Below are 19,739 nucleotides of genomic sequence, written 5' to 3' on the forward strand. Positions count from 1 at the left end.
TTCATGACTCTGGAGTCTTATTTATTCCTGTCAGTCAGGTGTAACCCTGGCTTGTTTGGAGCTGGGGTGCAGGGAGAACTTGACAGTGAGGCTAGGGGAGGTGGAGGTGTTTACATCAGGGTTGCAATCGCTGTGGGGAACTTTGAGAGGGTTGAGTGATTCAGTGTGTAGTTGCATAAATGCTGTTAAGAAGATACTATGATAATAATACATTGATACCACTTTGTTTCGATTTTGCTACTCCCTGTGACAGAAAGAGTTGTAGTGTCATGTTACACCCTCTGAGAAGTGCTATTTCCTAGTTTCCTCTGAGAAGTGCTATTTCCTAGTTTCCTCTATCCTTTTCCTAGGTTGTGCTATACACACTATGTGAGCACAGGAGAGGGGAAGCCCGGGGAAGCTCTCCATGTGGGATGGTTCAGAGACATCTAGAGAGGAGGTTGCAAGTTTTCTCCATTGTCAGGGGCCCAGAGCTCATAGTGACATGTCGGCAGGACTGCCCAACCTCTCGTCAGCATGACGACCATGACGTTCCCACTCTACAACGGATGCTCCACCTGTCACTCCTGAAGCCTGTTGAAATCACCGCCTCCTTGTACATTGCTCACGTGTCCCTCCGTCTCTGTGTACAGGTGAGCTGATGGACCCTTTCCACTTCAGGGGCTCTTTAGTAAGGTCATATTAACGGAGCGCCGTCAACATACCAATCAACACATCTATAATGGCTTATTCGTGAACATTAAAATGTATAACTGGATATTTCCGAGCCCACTAGCCACTTGTTATAACTCACTCTTTTTTACATTTCTGTCCACATCCCTGTATACGGGGAACGAGACGCATAGCCTCTAACCCAGTTGGACCTTCTCCAAAAGAACAGAACCCACTCCCTGGATCACTCACATGGGGGAAATGGCTACCTCATCCACCGGTCCTCTCCGTCCGACTCTGGGGTTTATCGCTGTTTCCAGGAGGGGCAGCTGACAGGGGGTTACCTCCTGCGGATGGATGAGCAAAAGACAGGACCAAGCCCAAGTCCAGATGAGCCATACCTTCCTCAGAGCTAGTGGCCCTTTGCCTGGCTACCCAGACGCCTTGCTCAGGCCAAACGGCACGCTACTTCTCCACAGATTTCTGGATCACAGTGCATTCGGAAAGTATTCAGACCCCTTGACTTCTTCCAAATGTTACGTTACAGCCATATTCTAAAATGGATTAAATTGTTTTTTTTCCCCTTATCAATCTACATTCAATACCCCATAATGACAAAGCAAAAACAGGTTTTTAGAAATGTTTGCAAATTTATTAAAAATACAAAACTGAAATATTACATTTACATAAGTATTCAGACCCTTTACTCAGTACTTTGTTGAAGCACCGTTGGCAGTGATTACAGCCTTGAGTCGTCTTGGGGCCCTTCTCCAAGGCCCTTCTCCCCCGATTGCTGTTTGGCCGGGCAGCCAGCTCTAAGAAGAGTCTTGGTGGGTCCGAACTTCTTCCATTTAAGAATGATGGAGGCCACTGTGTTCTTGGGGACCTTCAATGCTGCAGACATTTTGTGGTACCCTTCCCCAGATCTGTGCCTCAACACAATCTTGTCTCGGAGCTCTACGGACAATTCCTTCGAACTCGTGGCTTGGTTTTTGTTCTGACATGCACTGTCAACTGTGGGACCTTTATATAGACAGGTGTGTGCCTTTCCAAATCATGTCCGATCAATTTAATTTACCACAGGTGGACTCCATTCAAGTTGTAGAAACATCTCAAGGATGATAAATAGAAACAGGATGCACCTGAGCTCAATTTCAAGTCTCATAGCAATGGGTCTGAATACTTATGTTATGTATCTCTTTATTATTTGTAATAGTGAGCAAAACAAAAATACCTGTTTTTGCTTTGTCATTATGGGGTATTGTGTGTAGATTAAATAAATGACAATTCTCAGCAATCAATTTTAGAATAAGGCTGTAACTTAACAAAATGTGGGAAAAGTCAAGGGGTCTGAATACCACTGTATGTACCTCCCTGGCCCTTCACCAAATGCAAACACATTCAGGGCCGTCTGATTGGTTCAGAAACCTTGGTGCCTTGCAAATAAAAGTTGAATTACTTGTTAAAGGCTTTGGCAAGTATACGAGTGTAACACAATAATCAAATAAAAACAGTTTTATTATTATAGTCAACATTTACAAAACAGTTACAAAACCATATGATCCTTCCCCATCTTTCATTTAACACTGATACTTGAACTACATGAAAAAGGTCAATATTCAGAAGCTTTAGTTTCACATTTGATATAATAACGTAACAGTCTTAGTAACACTTGCAGAGTGATAAGAAAAACTACACTTGAGGTCCCAATGGCTTGGCCCTACATTCAGTCAACAGTATGATTAAGTTTACAGAATGTTTAATCTCGGTTACCCAGAAGTAAAATTATTGTTAAGGTTTGTCACTTCCTGTCCACGAGAGAATATACAATGTTTAACATCAATATTGTTTAAAGACAACTGCTACTAGGTAAAGAGAAAATCATTGTCTATGAGAGAAACATACTGCATGATTGGTACATGATTGTCTCATCCATCTCTATCGGCCCATGGCTCATGAGTGGTGGGATGCCATTGTTTGAATGGTCTGAGCCTGTATCCATGACGGGAACAATACTTGGCACGCCCACCTCTCTGGAAGGAGGCACTGCCAGCACCCCAAACTCCACCTCGAAGCTCCCCTTTGCCTCTCCATTCTCACGACGTATCAGCAGCTCATACTCCCCGAACCGGACCAGGGCCTTATTCGGCAGCTCTGCCCTCTCCAGGTACCCCAACTCTGACCCGTTGACCGTCACGTGTCCCTTCTGGCTCAGGTTCTGCACAGAGAACAGCATGTCAGGGCTGTTGGCGGTGAGGTAGGCCTGCAAGGCCAGCTGCTTGCGGGAGACCCGTGGGTCAGCCAGGGCAAAGGTGCATCCGTGGGCGTCCCGGCCCAGCCTCAGGGGGTCCTCGGCTGGGTGCTTGTGCCTGGCGTCCAGGGGCAGCAGGCGGTAAAGAGCCTTAGAGGCCTGCTGGGGGTGGTAGAGCTGGATCTGGAGGTAGGTCATCAGCTCCTCTGTTTCCATGGTGTGAGGCAGCTCCATGATGTGTGTTATGATAGCTTTTGCAATTGAGAGGATGCTGACTTTCAGTTTCAATTGGTCTGAAAGAAAAACAGAGATAATTATTAAATTGACTATTTTTTGTTATTCTGGCACTAAACAAGTCTTATTACTAGAAATAGAATAACAGCTCAGACAGAGGGTACTGAAATTAAAAACATTTCATTCTATTGCACAATTCCATAGGGAGAAATGTCAGGGTATTTCCATAAAGCAGTAGGAAATCTCTTGTTTTGTTAACACTTTTTGTTCTCATTTTAAGGAATACTTGTCAGAATTGCATCATTCCACACACCCAGCCTCATTCAGCATTTCCTCTAAAACTTTCACTTGATGAAAGTAATTTCACTGTGCTATGAATGTAGCCTATTTTATATGGGTCGTTCCATGAAATGAGTGCCTTTTGCCTCAGATATTTTAAGTAGAAATTGTGCACCAATGTTGAATTTTAAAAGCCTGTTATATTAAATGAAGTGCTCTTTACTATAGACCACATGGAAAACGCAATACATCAAAAACAAATGTATGAATAAAGACTTGCTAAAGTGTCAATATTCAGCATTTTGACATGTTCCACTGCATCCTCTACACTATTTTTTTATTTTTTTTATTTCACCTTTATTTAACCAGGTAGGCTAGTTGAGAACAAGTTCTCATTTGCAACTGCGACCTGGCCAAGATAAAGCATAGCAGTGTGAGCATACAACAAAGAGTTACACATGGAGTAAACAATTAACAAGTCAATAACACAGTAGAAAACGAAGGGGGGGTCTATATACAATGTGTGCAAAAGGCATGAGGAGGTAGGCAAATAATTACAATTTTGCAGATTAACACTGGAGTGATAAAAGATCAGATGGTCATGTACAGGTAGAGATATTGGTGTGCAGAAAAGTAAATAAATAAAAACAGTACGGGGATGAGGTAGGTGAAAAGGGTGGGCTATTTACCAATAGACTATGTACAGCTGCAGCGATCGGTTAGCTGCTCAGATAGCTGATGTTTGAAGTTGGTGAGGGAGATAAAAGTCTCCAACTTCAGCGATTTTTGCAATTCGTTCCAGTCACAGGCAGCAGAGTACTGGAACGAAAGGCGGCCAAATGAGGTGTTGGCTTTAGGGATGATCAGTGAGATACACCTGCTGGAGCGCGTGCTACGGATGGGTGTTGCCATCGTGACCAGTGAGCTGAGATAAGGCGGAGCTTTACCTAGCATAGACTTGTAGATGACCTGGAGCCAGTGGGTCTGGCGACGAATATGTAGCGAGGGCCAGCCGACTAGAGCATACAAGTCGCAGTGGTGGGTAGTATAAGGTGCTTTAGTGACAAAACGGATGGCACTGTGATAGACTGCATCCAGTTTGCTGAGTAGAGTGTTGGAAGCCATTTTGTAGATGACATCGCCGAAGTCGAGGATCGGTAGGATAGTCAGTTTTACTAGGGTAAGCTTGGCGGCTTGAGTGAAGGAGGCTTTGTTGCGGAATAGAAAGCCGACTCTTGATTTGATTTTCGATTGGAGATGTTTGATATGAGTCTGGAAGGAGAGTTTGCAGTCTAGCCAGACACCTAGGTACTTATAGACGTCCACATATTCTAGGTCGGAACCATCCAGGGTGGTGATGCTAGTCGGGCATGCAGGTGCAGGCAGCGACCGGTTGAAAAGCATGCATTTGGTTTTACTAGCGTTTAAGAGCAGTTGGAGGCCACGGAAGGAGTGTTGTATGGCATTGAAGCTTGTTTGGAGGTTAGATAGCACAGTGTCCAAAGACGGGCCGAAAGTATATAGAATGGTGTCGTCTGCGTAGAGGTGGATCAGGGAATCGCCCGCAGCAAGAGCAACATCATTGATATACACAGAGAAAAGAGTCGGCCCGAGAATTGAACCCTGTGGCACCCCCATAGAGACTGCCAGAGGACCGGACAGCATGCCCTCCGATTTGACACACTGAACTCTGTCTGCAAAGTAATTGGTGAACCAGGCAAGGCAGTCATCCGAAAAACCGAGGCTACTGAGTCTGCCGATAAGAATATGGTGATTGACAGAGTCGAAAGCCATGGCGAGGTCGATGAAGACGGCTGCACAGTACTGTCTTTTATCGATGGCGGTTATGATGTCGTTTAGTACCTTGAGTGTGGCTGAGGTGCACCCATGACCGGCTCGGAAACCAGATTGCACAGCGGAGAAGGTACGGTGGGATTCGAGATGGTCAGTGACCTGTTTGTTGACTTGGCTTTCGAAGACCTTAGATAGGCAGGGCAGGATGGATATAGGTCTGTAACAGTTTGGGTCCAGGGTGTCTCCCCCTTTGAAGAGGGGGATGACTGCGGCAGCTTTCCAATCCTTGGGGATCTCAGACGAGATGAAAGAGAGGTTGAACAGGCTGGTAATAGGGGTTGCGACAATGGTGGCAGATAGTTTCAGAAATAGAGGGTCCAGATTGTCAAGCCCAGCTGATTTGTACGGGTCCAGGTTTTGCAGCTCTTTCAGAACATCTGCTATCTGGATTTGGGTAAAGGAGAACCTGGAGAGGCTTGGGCGAGGAGCTGCGGGGGGGGGCGGAGCTGTTGGCCGAGGTTGAAGTAGCCAGGCGGAAGGCATGGCCAGCCGTTGAGAAATGCTTATTGAAGTTTTCGATAATCATGGATTTATCAGTGGTGACCGTGTTACCTAGCCTCAGTGCAGTGGGCAGCTGGGAGGAGGTGCTCTTGTTCTCCATGGACTTCACAGTGTCCCAGAACTTTTTGGAGTTGGAGCTACAGGATGCAAACTTCTGCCTGAAGAAGCTGGCCTTAGCTTTCCTGACTGACTGCGTGTATTGGTTCCGGACTTCCCTGAACAGTTGCATATCACGGGGACTATTCGATGCTATTGCAGTCCGCCACAGGATGTTTTTGTGCTGGTCGAGGGCAGTCAGGTCTGGGGTGAACCAAGGGCTGTATCTGTTCTTAGTTCTGCATTTTTTGAACGGAGCATGCTTATCTAAAATGGTGAGGAAGTTACTTTTAAAGAATGACCAGGCATCCTCAACTGATGGGATGAGGTCAATGTCCTTCCAGGATACCCGGGCCAGGTCGATTAGAAAGGCCTGCTCACAGAAGTGTTTTAGGGAGCGTTTGACAGTGATGAGGGGTGGTCGTTTGACTGCGGCTCCGTAGCGGATACAGGCAATGAGGCAGTGATCGCTGAGATCCTGGTTGAAGACAGCGGAGGTGTATTTGGAGGGCCAGTTGGTCAGGATGACGTCTATGAGGGTGCCCTTGTTTACAGAGTTAGGGTTGTACCTGGTGGGTTCCTTGATGATTTGTGTGAGATTGAGGGCATCTAGCTTAGATTGTAGGACTGGTGGGGTGTTAGAAAAAAAGGTGCTATATAGATCCTAAAAAGGGTTATTTGGCTGTCCCCACAGGAGAACCCTTTGTAGACCCCTTTTGTAGACCCCTTTTTGGTTCCAGGTAAAACCCATTTGGTTCCAGGTAGAACCCATTTGAGTTCCAGGTAGACCCCTTTACACAGAGTTCTACATGGAACCCAAAATAGTTATACCTGGAACCAAAAAGGCTTCTTCCAGGAACCAAAAAGGGTTATTTTATGGGGACAGCCGAAGAACCCTTTTGGAACCCACTTAACCCCAACATTTATCCATGTTTTCACCATCATTGGCTAGGTTTCCATCCAATTGGCGGCATAAAGACAATATTGTTTGTGAATTTTCCCACTAGTGGTGTGCTTCCACCAAAAAGACGTTCTGCAGATAAAAATCACTGCTTGATGACAGTGTAACAATGTTGCTTACGTCCCTCTCCGGTTACAATTAGCACACACAAAATATACTTTTTAGCTAATTTTCATGTACCGAATAATAATCTAAAGTTCAATGTGGTTCCATCACATTTTCAACTCCATCGATAGTTTTGTCACAAAAACTGTTATGTTAAATGAAATGTGCTTACTCTGGTCTTGGCATGTACTCTCTAGCCAACAGCTCGCAGATACAGTGCAGGTTGGCTGTGCGGGTTGTCTAGTCTACATGATGAGATTATTTTGGATGAGAGAGAATATTAGTATTTGTCATACAGCAGTCAAGCATTGATCATCATGTCACCAGAGTAAGACCCTCGATATTTTTGGAAATGGAAAGGAGCAACAAGCTCATGACCGTGCACATTCACCACTCTGTGCAATTCATCCTAATTTATTTAATCGGTAGTTCAATAAACTGCATGGTTTTCCGAATAGTAATGGGAGGACCACACAACATATCATCGCGTGACTCCCAAGTTTACGTCGATATGATGGTTATTAAATCAATATTTGCTCATAAAGGCGAGTCCACGGTCATTTCTCGAATAATAATTGTTACTGTCACAAAAAGTTCCCTCGTGGGGATTTATGGTTGATTTAATAGGCACTTGGTTGTCGAATTATGGGCGATATCAGGTCCGTCGTGTGCATTATTTCTCCCAAAAATAGTTGTCCGAAATCGGGCAAATTGGTCCGTTCATTTTAGCAGAAGTTCAGTCTACCATATTATAGTCATTCTAACAACATGACAATACAATTCGTTGAAATATATATATATATATATATATATGTATAAAACGTTATTTCACATATGCTATTTCACATATATATTTCACATATATATGTATGTATATACATATATACATATGTGAAATAACGTTTTATTTCAACGAATTGTATTGTCATGTTGTTAGAATGACTATAATATATATATATATATATATATATATATATATATATATATATATATATATATATATAGAGAGAGAGAGAGAGAGAGAGAGAGAGAGAGAGAGAGAGAGAGAGAGAGAGAGAGAAGTTACACTACTCAAAATACACGTAATTGGTGGAACAACCCATACTAGTTTAGGAAACAGTTTTTCACAACAGCCAGTCTACTATATTGTCAGAAGTGAAGAACATGTTCGATCTGCAACATTCTTGCACACATGTTTTTCTATAGCTCTAATAACATGACTAGACTTGTCGAAGATTTTACTGATATTGAAATGGCATGACATTCAATCAAACAACAAAACCATTCTGAATGTTCACTACCAAACTTGCTAGGCTATATATTACCTGTAAAATTAGGTAGTTGTAGCAATTGTACACGCAGCGTCTGCAAAGATCAGGCTACATACAGTAAGTATGCGTCTCCGACTGTTGACTTGCTTACTTGAAAGGGTACACCAACCTTTGTGCGAACTATAATGGGTGTCGGAGGATAGTAACAAAGATATGTTCTATCTATGATAGTACAACAGAGTTTCTAAACCATACTGTACTGTGATAGTACTGCCGAGAGCAAAACAACAGGAAGGGGATAACCGTTGAGTCAGCAAGCACGCGCTCCACCATTCATGGTTATGACTAGATGGGATACAGTTTTTGTCAGATTTGACTTTTTGTAACAGGTTAGGAGAATTTGAAGGCTATGAGAATTTATGCAACAGTTTATGAGAGTTAACGTAGTAGGTTAGAATAATTAGGTTAAGGTTAGGAAAATGGTTAGTGTTAGCTAAAATGCAAAAAAGGTCAACATTTTGACGTTCATTTGACAAAAGCCGTATGCCTTCTAGTATTGACCATATTACATCGCACCACCGTATACAGTGAATTGCTGCTTGCCTTGGGAAATTCCAGAATTCCCCAATAGCTCTATCTCTTTAGGGAATGTCTGTTTATGATTTCAATTTTACAGGCTCCATGCAACTTCCTTACGACTTTCAGTAACCCCATATGGAAAAGTAATATATGGCCTTTATATATCAGCAAGGGAAGATTCTGAAAACTCTCAATGGGAAGAAAATCACAGGTCATGTCCCTAGAGCTTTGGCAAGCCTGAGGATGGTCGTTTCTGGGGTTCCACCATAGATTATATAAAATAAAATGTAGAGGGGTCATAGTGGTTGAAGCCAAAAGGCTGTTCAGTAAGAAAGAGAGGCAGAGAAGTGAAAGCCTGTCAGTGTTATTCATGTTCGAGAAGGTTGAACCAAAGACAGAACAGATGGGCTTCCTGGCTTTCACTGTTACAAAGAGTTTGCCCCACCTCAATTAATGTGTTTAAAATGTCAAAGAATGGGACATGTAGCGGCTCTGTGCAAAGGAAAGAACATATGTGCCAAGTGTGTAGGGGAACATGATTATGTTGAATAAGGAAACAATGTCAAGGTTAAATGTTGTAAATGGGGAGGGGGGGCACACAGTACAGCAGTTGGTGGATGCCAGAAAGAGGCTAGAGATGCCCAAAGATATACAATCACTCATAATGTCTCTTATGCAGAGGCATCAAGGCAGATTGGTTTAACTATTACGCAGAATGATGGAGATAATAGGGCTACTGCTGGAATTAGTGGACCTACTGTAAGAAATGTTACTTATGTTGGTCCAGACACGGATAGGATACCTGTTCAGAAATCTTGCGCTCACAAATATGTGTTGTTTCAAAGGACACCTTAATAGTTAATCAGATTGACTTTTTTAGCCTTCATTGGAAAGGTTATCAACCTGCCCGCGTTTGTGGAAAGAAGAACTGCCAAGTTGAAGATTGTGGAAGCAGCTACAGAGTTTTTAGGGGTAACAGATGTTACTGTCGCCATGATTGTTGATATGTTGACTCCTAATAATCCTAATGATGGAATGTCTCAGTATGATTATAATTAGTGTTATTGTTTTTGTTATCCATCAGTGTAATGCTAGAAGCCTTATTTCTAACGGTCAGGAGTTTAACAAATATGTAATTGATTTAGAGATCCAACCTGAAGTGAAATGTGTTCTAGAAACATGGCTTTTACATCTTGATTTGATTATTTCTGGTTATTGCTCAATCAGACCTGATAGATCAACTGGACAGGGTGGTGGATGTGTTAAGTTCATAAGAGAAGGTCTTGTATATCATCATTTAACTGTGCCATCTGAATATAAATGTGTGATTGTGGAAATCTACATTGCAGGTAGTAATATTAAGTGACACAATTTTTACAACCCTTGTCGTCAACTATCTGTAGTGATGTTTCATGAAATATCAGGAAAATTGGGCACTAGAGAGATGTGGTTCGCCGACTTTAATGCACATAGTAGTTTATTGGAAAGCACACATACAGATGCTAATGGTACTCTTGTGGAAGATATGAGCATTAGTATGTCTTAACGATGGATGTGGTACAAGAGTTGATGTTGTTAGAGGGGTTACATCCTGCCTGGACCTCACAATGGCTTCTAACTCTATTGCATTTATGTATGAATAGAATATAATGTATGTGTCACGCCCTGATCTGTTTCACCTGTCCTTGTGCTTGTCTCTATCCCCCTCCAGGTGTGGCCCATCTTCCCCATTATCCCCTGGGTACTTATACCTGGGTTCTCTGTTTGTCTGTTGCCAGTTCGTCTTGTTTGTTCAAGTCAACCAGCGTTTTGTCTCAGCTCTTGCTTTTCACCAGTCTCTCTTTTTCTCGCCCTCCTGGTTTTGACCCTTGCCTTTCCGGACTGAGCCTGCCTGCTGTCCTGTGCCTTTGCCCCTACTCTGGATTACAGACCTCTGCCTGATCTGACCCTGGGCCTGCCTGCCGCCCTGTACCTCGGGCCCCACTACTCTGGATTATCGATCCCAGCCTGCCTTGATCTGTCGTTTGTCTGCGCCTGTTTTTGCAATAAACATTGCTACTTCAACACAGTCTGCACTTGGGTCTTACCTGAAACCTGATAAAATGATTCTACTGTTGGAAGTGATCATTTCCCGATTTCATGCACCATGAACTTTGATGTTACTATTCCCGATGGGGTAACAGTCAGAAGATGGTGCTTTCAAAAAGCAGACTGGGAAAAGTTTGGTGATCATTGCTTAAAGTCTGTTGGACAGTTGATGTATGTGCTGCCTCTGTGACCTCTCTGATTTTGAGTGCTGCAAATGTATATGCGCCAGTGAGTGAAGTGGGTGAGAAAAGGAAGGTGGCTCCTAGGTGGACTGAAGAGGGCACTGTGGCTATTTGAGAAACAAATAGGGCTTACAGAGTGTTGCGTAGGAATATGACTCCTGAGAATCTAGTAGATTTCCAAAGGAAGAGAGCTTTAGTACATAGGGTCATTAAGTCTGTCAAGAAATGTATGGAGAGAGATCTGCTCTACAATAGGCAGGATTACTGAGCTGGGGGATGTATGGTCTATGTTGAAGAAGATGACTGGAAGAAGCAAGCATCTCAAATTCCATTTTGGTTGTGGGTCAGAAAATGGACGTAACTAATAAAGAAAACGCTGATTTGTAGGGGAAGACATTTTCTAGGGTACATAGTGGAGTTACTTTGGATGAAGTATATAAGCAATGCAGGTGTGCGATTTTAAATGCTCATGTTAATGTGTATAAGAACAGGGATACTGCTGAATTTTCTTTGGATGCTGTTTTTACCATACATGACATGCATTCAGCCTTGATAGGCTGTGGATTTCCAGCCCCAGGTCATGATCAGTTGTGCCATGTAATGTTTAAGCATCTACCCGATGAGGTCATACATGTTTTCCTGGGACTATTTAATACAATTTGGAGCGAGGGAGTTATACCTTCTGGTTTGAAACGTGCAGTAATGTCAACTTTTGTAAAGCCTGGTAAGAACCCTTCATGTGCTGATTAGTTATAGACCAATAGCACAGACCTCTAACTTGTGTAAGCTGTTGGAAAAGATGATAGTCAATAAATTGTCATATTTCCTGGAACATAGAGGTTTATAGAGTTAAGTGGATTGCGTAAATGTAGATCAACTTTGGATGCATGAATAAAGGTGAGCAATGAAGTAAAAAAAAAAAATATATATATATATATATACTCTGGTCATGAAAGAAGTAATGGCTAGTGAGGCCTACTGATTAAGATGGTTAAGATGGCCTTATTTATTCGCTCTTTTAGGCCGCTCAGCAAGGAAGAAGCCACTGCTCCAAAACCGCCATAAATAAGCCAGACTACGGTTTGCAACTGCACATGGGGACAAAAATCGTACTTTTTGGAGAAATGTCCTCTGGTCTGATGAAACAACAAGAGAACTGTTTGGCCATAATGGCCATTGTTATGTTTGGAGAAAAAGGGGGAGGCTTGCAAGCCGAAGAACACCATCCCAACCGTGAAGCATGGGGGTGGCAGCATCATGTTGTGGGGGTGCTTTGCTGCAGGACGGACTGGTACACTTCACATATAGATGGCATCATGAGGGAGGGAAGTTATGTGGATATATTGAAGAAACATCTCAAGACATCAGTTAAAGTTTGGTCGCAAATGGGTCTTCCAAATGGACAATGACCCCAAGCACACTTCCAAAGTTGTGGCAAAATGTCTTAAGGACAACAAAGTCAAGGTATTGGAGTGGCCATCACAAAGCCCTGACCTCAACCTACAGAAAATTTGTGGGCAGAACTGAAAAAGCGTATGCGAGCAAGGAGGGCTACATTCCTGACTCAGTTACACCAGCTCTGTCAGGAGGAATGGGCCAAAATTCACCCAACTTATCGTGGGAAGCTTGTGGAAGGCTACCTGAAACATTTGACCCAAGTTAAACAATTTAAAGGAAATGCTACCAAATACTAATTGAGTGTGTGTAAACTTCTGACCCACTGGGAATGTGATGAAAGACATAAGCTGAAATAAATCACTCTCTACTATTATTCGGACATTTCACATTCTTAAAATAACTGGTGATCCTAACTGACCTAAAACAGGGAATTTGTACTAGGATTAAAATGGTTTAAAACTGAGATTAAATGTATTTGGCTAAGGTGTATGTAAACTTCCGACTTCAACTGTATACTGCAGCCTATACTGTAAATAGTTGTAGTGGTTTTTCCAGCTGTACTACTTGAATACTTGGATTTAAAAGTATATAGTCCTAATAAACTTTTTTCCCTGATATGTCATGCACTCATAATAAAATAATTAAAACCATAATCTTGTTTCTTCACTCCGGTTTGATAGTGTCCTTTCCAAACAACGGTACTGTACATAATGTTGGAAGGCTAGCCAGTCCAAACTACAGATAATCTATCCTTTTCTATAAACCAACATATGGCCATCATCATATGACTGGTAATGAAAAAGTATGAACATGTAATGCACTCACTACTGTAAGTCGCTCTGGATAAGAGTATGTTAAATTACTAAAATGTTTTTAAAAAATAAACGTGAATGATGAGATCCTTCCTTTGCCTGTAGTCTGTTCCCTTTGTGGAAGTTTACTGCCCTCTGCTGGATAGGTGGTGTACACACAGATCAGGGAAGTCAAGACATCGCCGAAGAGCAGGGTTTCCCAAACTCGGTCCTGGCTAGCCCAGATTCCCAATCACCGAACCTCATAACTAGCTACCAAGAAGCCATTTATAACCCCCGTCTCTAGTTCTATAACCCCCGTCTCTAGTTCTGTAGCCCCGTCTCTAGTTCTATAACCCCCGTCTCTAGTTCTATAACCCCCGTCTCTAGTTCTATAACCCCTGTCTCTAGTTCTATAGCCGCCGTCTCTAGTTCTATAACCCCCGTCTCTAGTTCTATAACCCCCGTCTCTAGTTCTGTAGCCCCCGTCTCTAGTTCTGTAGCCCCCGTCTCTAGTTCTGTAGCCCCCGTCTCTAGTTCTGTAGCCCCCGTCTCTAGTTCTAGAGCCCCCGTCTCTAGTTCTATAACCCCCTTCTCTAGTTCCAGAGACCCCGTCTCTAGTTCCGTAACCCCCGTCTCTAGTTCCGTAGCTCCCGTCTCTAGTTCAGTAGCCCCCGTCTCTAGTTCTGTAGCCCCCGTCTCTAGTTCTGTAGCCTGAGTAGCTAGCTTGTCTTACGATCTTAGCTGGCATGCCTGCTGACAAGGTTGGTAGACTTTAGAAAAGCAAGCAATAACTAAATGTACTGAATAAGACTCACATTCCTTTCAATATTTTACCCAGATTTTAACAGAGATGCAGAGAAGTATGCTTAGACATGCAGAAAAATTTAAAATAGACCGTTTTTTATTATTATTATTATTTTTATATATAGAATTAAGCACAATGATTATGGCTCTAGATTGCAGGAAAAACGTTTTAATGTGTTTGAAAAAATTTATGTACGGACGGGGCCTAGCCCCCCTACGGACCACCACTCAGACATTCTCACGTACTTTGTGCACCCTCAGATTTTTTGGTTTTGGGTGCATGACGCCCCTGGTCACATGTGAATGACCACACAAAATGGCAGGAGCCATTTAAGTAGAAACACAAATCACTAGTAAAAGAGTTTTACCCTGCAAGGACAGCAATGGCGTTCAAACTCAAGATGTTGGACACAATTAAAGCTAGGAGTTTGGGGTTTAAAGGAAGTTGTTGATATTCTTTCTTAGAAACACAGGTATACATGTCAAATTTTGTAAGCTTCGTCTTCGACCCTTTTACAATTCAGAGTTGCATCAGCAAATTTATTTTAGAGTTTGATTTGTCTTGAATTGTTACAGATCAGAGATGAATTATTACAGAATAAAATCTAAATTTAGAGGTTCAAAGCAAAATACCAAACCGTATCTCCCCACAAAGCCACAGCACAGTAGTAAGTCCCAGCATCAGAGAAGCTGAGGTTCCTCTTTGGGAGGTTGTAGACACATTGATCACTCCTATTTTCGTGTGGGTAAATTATTCTGGATGGGATTCTCCTGTGCCATGTCTGAACCAATAGACACTGTGTTCTCCTGCACAGGTCTCAATGTGTATTATACAGTTCAGAATCACAGAGTCTCCTGGCTGGACTGACTAAGACACAGGCTGCTGAGTAAGATGCTGGTTCCTGGAATCTGCACCCTTAATAACACAGTAAAACCAAGGTTCTCATAATTGTTTTAGTTTTAATATAACTGCTTAAAAGAGCCTGATAGGCACATGATAATACATATATTTGTTACTTACCCTAATGCAAAAGAAACACACCCTTTCCGAAGATCATGGCATCAATCTCGTGTGGCACAGTAACACATCCCCTTATCTGATGGTCTGGCGTCTTCAATAGTCAGCACAAAACTAGCTCCACTTTCCTTGCTACAAACCAGGTGCTGTTGTTAAACTCCGCATAGAATGTTGGAGTGAATGTAAAGTGATAGCATGCAGACTGAAGCTTGTCCCACTGTCATCTTGAACCAGTTGAAGTAACTTCCTTCGGTTTCTGAGATGAAACATCTCAAACCAACTGTGTATCCAGAGATGAATGTATTTAGGACATTAGACAGTCTGGTGGTAGTAGACCACCCTTTATTAAGGATAAAGACAAAGATTTACATGACTTGAATATCTTCACATGTTTTTTAGTCTCTTCTCATCCCTCTATTCTGTCAGCATTTTCTAATGCAGTTAGTTTTCATACATATGGATTCCTTAAACCTACCTGTACTAAATGTCAGCAAAGAAAATAAACGTAGTTGGGTCATTGTATAATTCCACCTCCGATGACGGCATCTTCTCATGCGTAGACTAGTCGTCCTGTGTTACAGATGGGAGTGAGAGTCAAGAGGTTATGGGTGTCTTTTTATACACTACTGGAGTGTGGGTCCACAGGCCTGATTGGCTGCTGTGACATCAGTAAACAGACAGAACAGGACAGCCGTACCCTCCCCTCTGACCTTTTTCTGTCCTCATGCTACATGTCTTCAAAAAGCTATCGAGAGATAAGCACACCCTATGGAACATATGCAAATATGCTTGCCCTCATTTTAGATCTTGAATTTTTATGGTAATACGGCATGATTATTATTGGAAAGCTCCAATTTACACACTCAAACAGTGGTGGAAAAAGAACCCGGTTGTCATACTTGAGTAAAAGTAACGATACCTTAATAGAAAATGCCTCAAGTAAAAGTCACCCAGTAAAATACTACTTGAGTAAAAGTATTTGGTTTGAAATATACTTATGTATCAAAAATAAATGTAAATGCTAAACTATAGTCAAGTATCAAAAGTGAAAAAAATCATTTCAAATTCCTTATACTAAGCAAACCAGACAGCAGCCTTTTTCTTTTTTACATTTACAGATAGCCAGGGGCACATTCCAACACTCAGACATCATTTACAATCAAAGCATTTGTGTTTAGTGAGTCCGTCAGATCAGAGGCAGTAGGGATAACCAGGGATGTTCTCTTGATAAGTGTGTGAATTCAGTAACTAGTACTTTTGGGTGTCAGGGAAAATGTATGGAGTAAAAAGTACATTATTTTCTTCAGGAATGTAGTGAAGTAAAAGTTGTCAAAAATATAAATATTAAAGTAAAGTACAGATACCAACAAAAACTACTTGAATAGTACTTTAAAATGTTTTTACTTAAATACTTTACACAACTGCTCATAAAAGGTATTAGTAGCATTAACATTATCATTAACATTATTCATTGGTATCACAAATGCTTTCTCCAGCAGTTTAATTCAGGAATCTTGGACATTGTGGCTAATCATTTTACATCAGACAGAATACCATTGGTGCACTTATATATATATATATATATATATTAGACTATTGAATGTATACACTGAAGACTGTTTTTACATTAACATATTGTCTAATTCTGATGGATCTCAAAATGACCAATATAGGCCCTGACCTGCAGGGGGAAGGTTGCTCTGTACTTCCTCATACCTACGTTCACTACATCTCTATAGTGCTCACACAAAGAGATTGTATCCATAAAATTTGTATATCCTCTCAATACTTTCTCAAGTCATCGAAAGCCTTCTGATAGATATCAGGCATCAAATGTGATAAAGTATTTTGTTTCCTTTGTCAGATGACTACTGTAACAACATCAGGTTCTGGTCTGCATATAAACATGTGGTATGAGTGTGGTTCAGGAAGGAGTTTTGGTGTGATGGTGGGGGCTGAGACCTTGGTTGCATCCAAAATTGCACCATGTTCCCTATATAGTGCACTGCCTTTTGAGCAGAGCCCACAGGGTGCCATTTCAGAAGCACACTTGTCATTTGGTTGATGCTGTAGGTAGTGTGACAAACCTCTTCAAGGTTAGGAGAGTTTGTCACAAGTTTAGCAGGAGACCGTCACCAAAATCACCCCAGAATGAGAGTTCTTTCGAACAGGACAGTACCTGTATGTTGGTTTCTCTGTCCTAGTCCACCCAGGCCTCAGGCATGGTCAAGGATAGCAGGGTTTGGTACACGAATCGGGTTCTCAGTAGGTCCAGGTTCAAATACCAACAAGTAAGTCCAAACACTCCAGGTCATATACGATAAATCCAGACGATATATATTGTCTCTTTTTCCCCCATCCCCTTCTTCTCTCTATTCCTGGTTTGTCTTGACCCGTTATCTGTGAGTCGGCCCCACCTTCCGAGCACCCTTGCTTCTGGAGATTGTAGTTTTTGGAGGCTGGCCATTTTGTGATCTGTAGTTCTGTGGTGGCCATTTGAGTGAGAGGGCAGAGCCTGTTTATTAGTTCTGCTGTCACATATCTGCCATTTATCACTCTGCCCCCTTCTTTGCCACAGTGTGTTTTTGTCAGATAAAAGTAAACCAAGCCTTGATGAGTGCACGGTCCACCCTCCTGCCTCCCTGAAAGTAACAACATGAAAACTATGGGCTGAAAGTGTTGGACCTGAGGACAGGTTATCAACCTCCTCAGAATCCCTCAGTGCAGCATAAATAGTGAAATCGAGTGCATGTTGAACAAAGACATCACAAGGCTTTTCAAAGGCATTATCAACACAATTAGCAACATCATTATTTGCATGCAACATCAAACAGCCTTGGTAACAAACCATAACTGTTCTGTTATAATCTCCACCCGGGCACAGCCAGAAGAGGACTGGCCACCCCACATAGCCTGGTTCCTCTCTAGGTTTCTTCCTAGGTTTTGCCTTTCTAGGGAGTTTTTCCTAGCCACCGTGCTTCTACATCTGCATTGCTTGCTGTTTGGGGGTTTTAGGCTGGGCTTCTGTACAGCACTTTGAGATATCAGCTGATGTACGAAGGGCTATATAAATACATTTGATTTGATGATTTGATTTGATTACAAATGTCAGAAAGAGCTCACACCTAAAAAGATACTCCTTGAAATTTGTATACTCCCCAAACGTTCTCAAGTCATCTAAAGCTTTTACGTTATGTCATTTATGTGTTACGCCATTTATAACACACTATTTCCTCTGCAAGATGAACATCGTGACAACAACAGGTTGTGGTCTGCATAAATGTGGTACGAGTGTGGTTCGGAGAGTTTGTAGAAGGTGGGGGTGGTTTCATCGAAAAGGGCACCCTGTATTCCTTACATAGTGTACTACTTTTTGCAAGGGTCCATAGGGCTCTGGTCAACAATGGGTCTTGCATGGTCAAACGTAGTGCACACCCCAGAAAGTATTCACACCCCTTGACTTTTCCACATTTTGTTGTGTTACAGCCTTAATAAAACATTTATTACGTTTAGATTTCTTGTCACTGGCCAACACATAATACCCCATAATGTCAAAGTGGAATTTTTTACAAATGAATTAAAAATGAAAAGCTGAAATGTCTTAATTATGTATTCATTATGTTTTCAATCCCTTTGTTATGGCAAGCCTAAATAAGTTCAGGAGCAAAACTTTGCTTAACAAGTCACATAATAATAATGTTTAACATGAGGTTTTCCAATGCCTTGCAAAGAAGGGCCCCTATTGGTAGATGGGTAAAAAAAAAGCAGACATTGAATATTCGTTTGAGCATGGTGAAGTTATTAATTATACTTTGGACGGTATATCAATACACCCAATGACTACAAAAATACAGGCATCTTTCCTAACTAATTGCCGGAGAGAAAGGAAACAGGTCAGGGATTTCACCATGAGGGCAATTGTGACTTTAAAACTTATTCGGGATCGGTGTCCTGTCAATTGGACAGTTGTAAATCATGTAGCGCAGTGTGTCTTGTACGCAGATTTTAGCGAAACAAAAAATGTCGGTACATATAAGAGTCTTATATCGGTTCAAAGCTTAACTTCTTGTTAATCTAACTGCATTGTCCAATTTACAGTAGCATTACTGCGAAAAAATGCCATGCTATTGTTTGAGGAGAGCACAAAACAACAAAACACTTTTTCACCGTGACAGGTTTGATACATTCACATCTAGTGAAATGGGTACTTACATTCTGAAATCTGGCTCCGATATGTCATCTTAAGGGTCCCAGAGATAATATTTAGTATTGTTTTGTTAGATAAAATCCTTTTCCATATCCTAAAAAGGTCCATATAGCATTCACAATCTATTTTGTATTTCCACGCACTCAACTTGCAAAGAAAGGAATTTGTGAAATGTTGTTTCAACCAGTCACATTATGTTCGTATTTATTCCTCAGACACCCTAGAATGTAACCAGACTTCACTATATCGTTTGACATATAGTATATCCTATAGGACACCAATTTTAGTATTTTAGTAGTCATGGCGTGCCGATGACACGGGCAGTGTTCACTTGATCAACTGTAACTTTGTCAAATGAGCACCAATTATATTCAAACAAAGCTAGCTAGATAGCCAATGAGCTGGGCTTTACAATAGTATGTGGAAACCCTGTATCCATCGCACAATCGGCCAGCTAATCTTGTGC

General features: G+C 41.8%; 1 protein-coding gene and 1 pseudogene across 2 annotated transcripts; both read right to left on the minus strand.

Moving 5' to 3' along the window:
• Window positions 1–2,151: 2,151 nt before the first annotated feature.
• LOC109879348 (TRAF-interacting protein with FHA domain-containing protein A) lies at window positions 2,152–8,519 on the minus strand. 2 transcript variants are annotated; one of them, XM_031832257.1, is made up of 3 exons: window positions 8,258–8,510; window positions 7,105–7,177; window positions 2,152–3,195 (listed from the first exon to the last, which is right to left on the minus strand). In XM_031832257.1, exon 3 carries the CDS (start codon window positions 3,134–3,136, stop codon window positions 2,540–2,542), a length of 597 nt encoding a protein of 198 aa, XP_031688117.1. In that variant the 5' UTR covers window positions 3,137–3,195; window positions 7,105–7,177; window positions 8,258–8,510; the 3' UTR covers window positions 2,152–2,539. The 2 variants fall into 2 exon arrangements, with proteins under 2 accessions (XP_031688117.1, XP_020327109.1); XM_020471520.2 differs by lacking the exon at window positions 7,105–7,177 and having other exon boundaries at window positions 8,258–8,519.
• A 5,893-nt stretch (window positions 8,520–14,412) lies between these two features.
• LOC109879308 (uncharacterized) lies at window positions 14,413–15,792 on the minus strand (annotated as a pseudogene).
• Window positions 15,793–19,739: the final 3,947 nt, after the last annotated feature.

Source organism: Oncorhynchus kisutch, linkage group LG9 (genome assembly GCF_002021735.2).
Source record: "Oncorhynchus kisutch isolate 150728-3 linkage group LG9, Okis_V2, whole genome shotgun sequence".
Taxonomy (NCBI): Eukaryota; Metazoa; Chordata; class Actinopteri; order Salmoniformes; family Salmonidae; genus Oncorhynchus; species Oncorhynchus kisutch.

Bases quoted from the DNA above. Each gene is read 5' to 3' on its own strand.
- LOC109879348 (XM_020471520.2), bottom strand. From the start codon at position 3,136: ATGGAGCTGCCTCACACCATGGAAACAGAGGAGCTGATGACCTACCTC.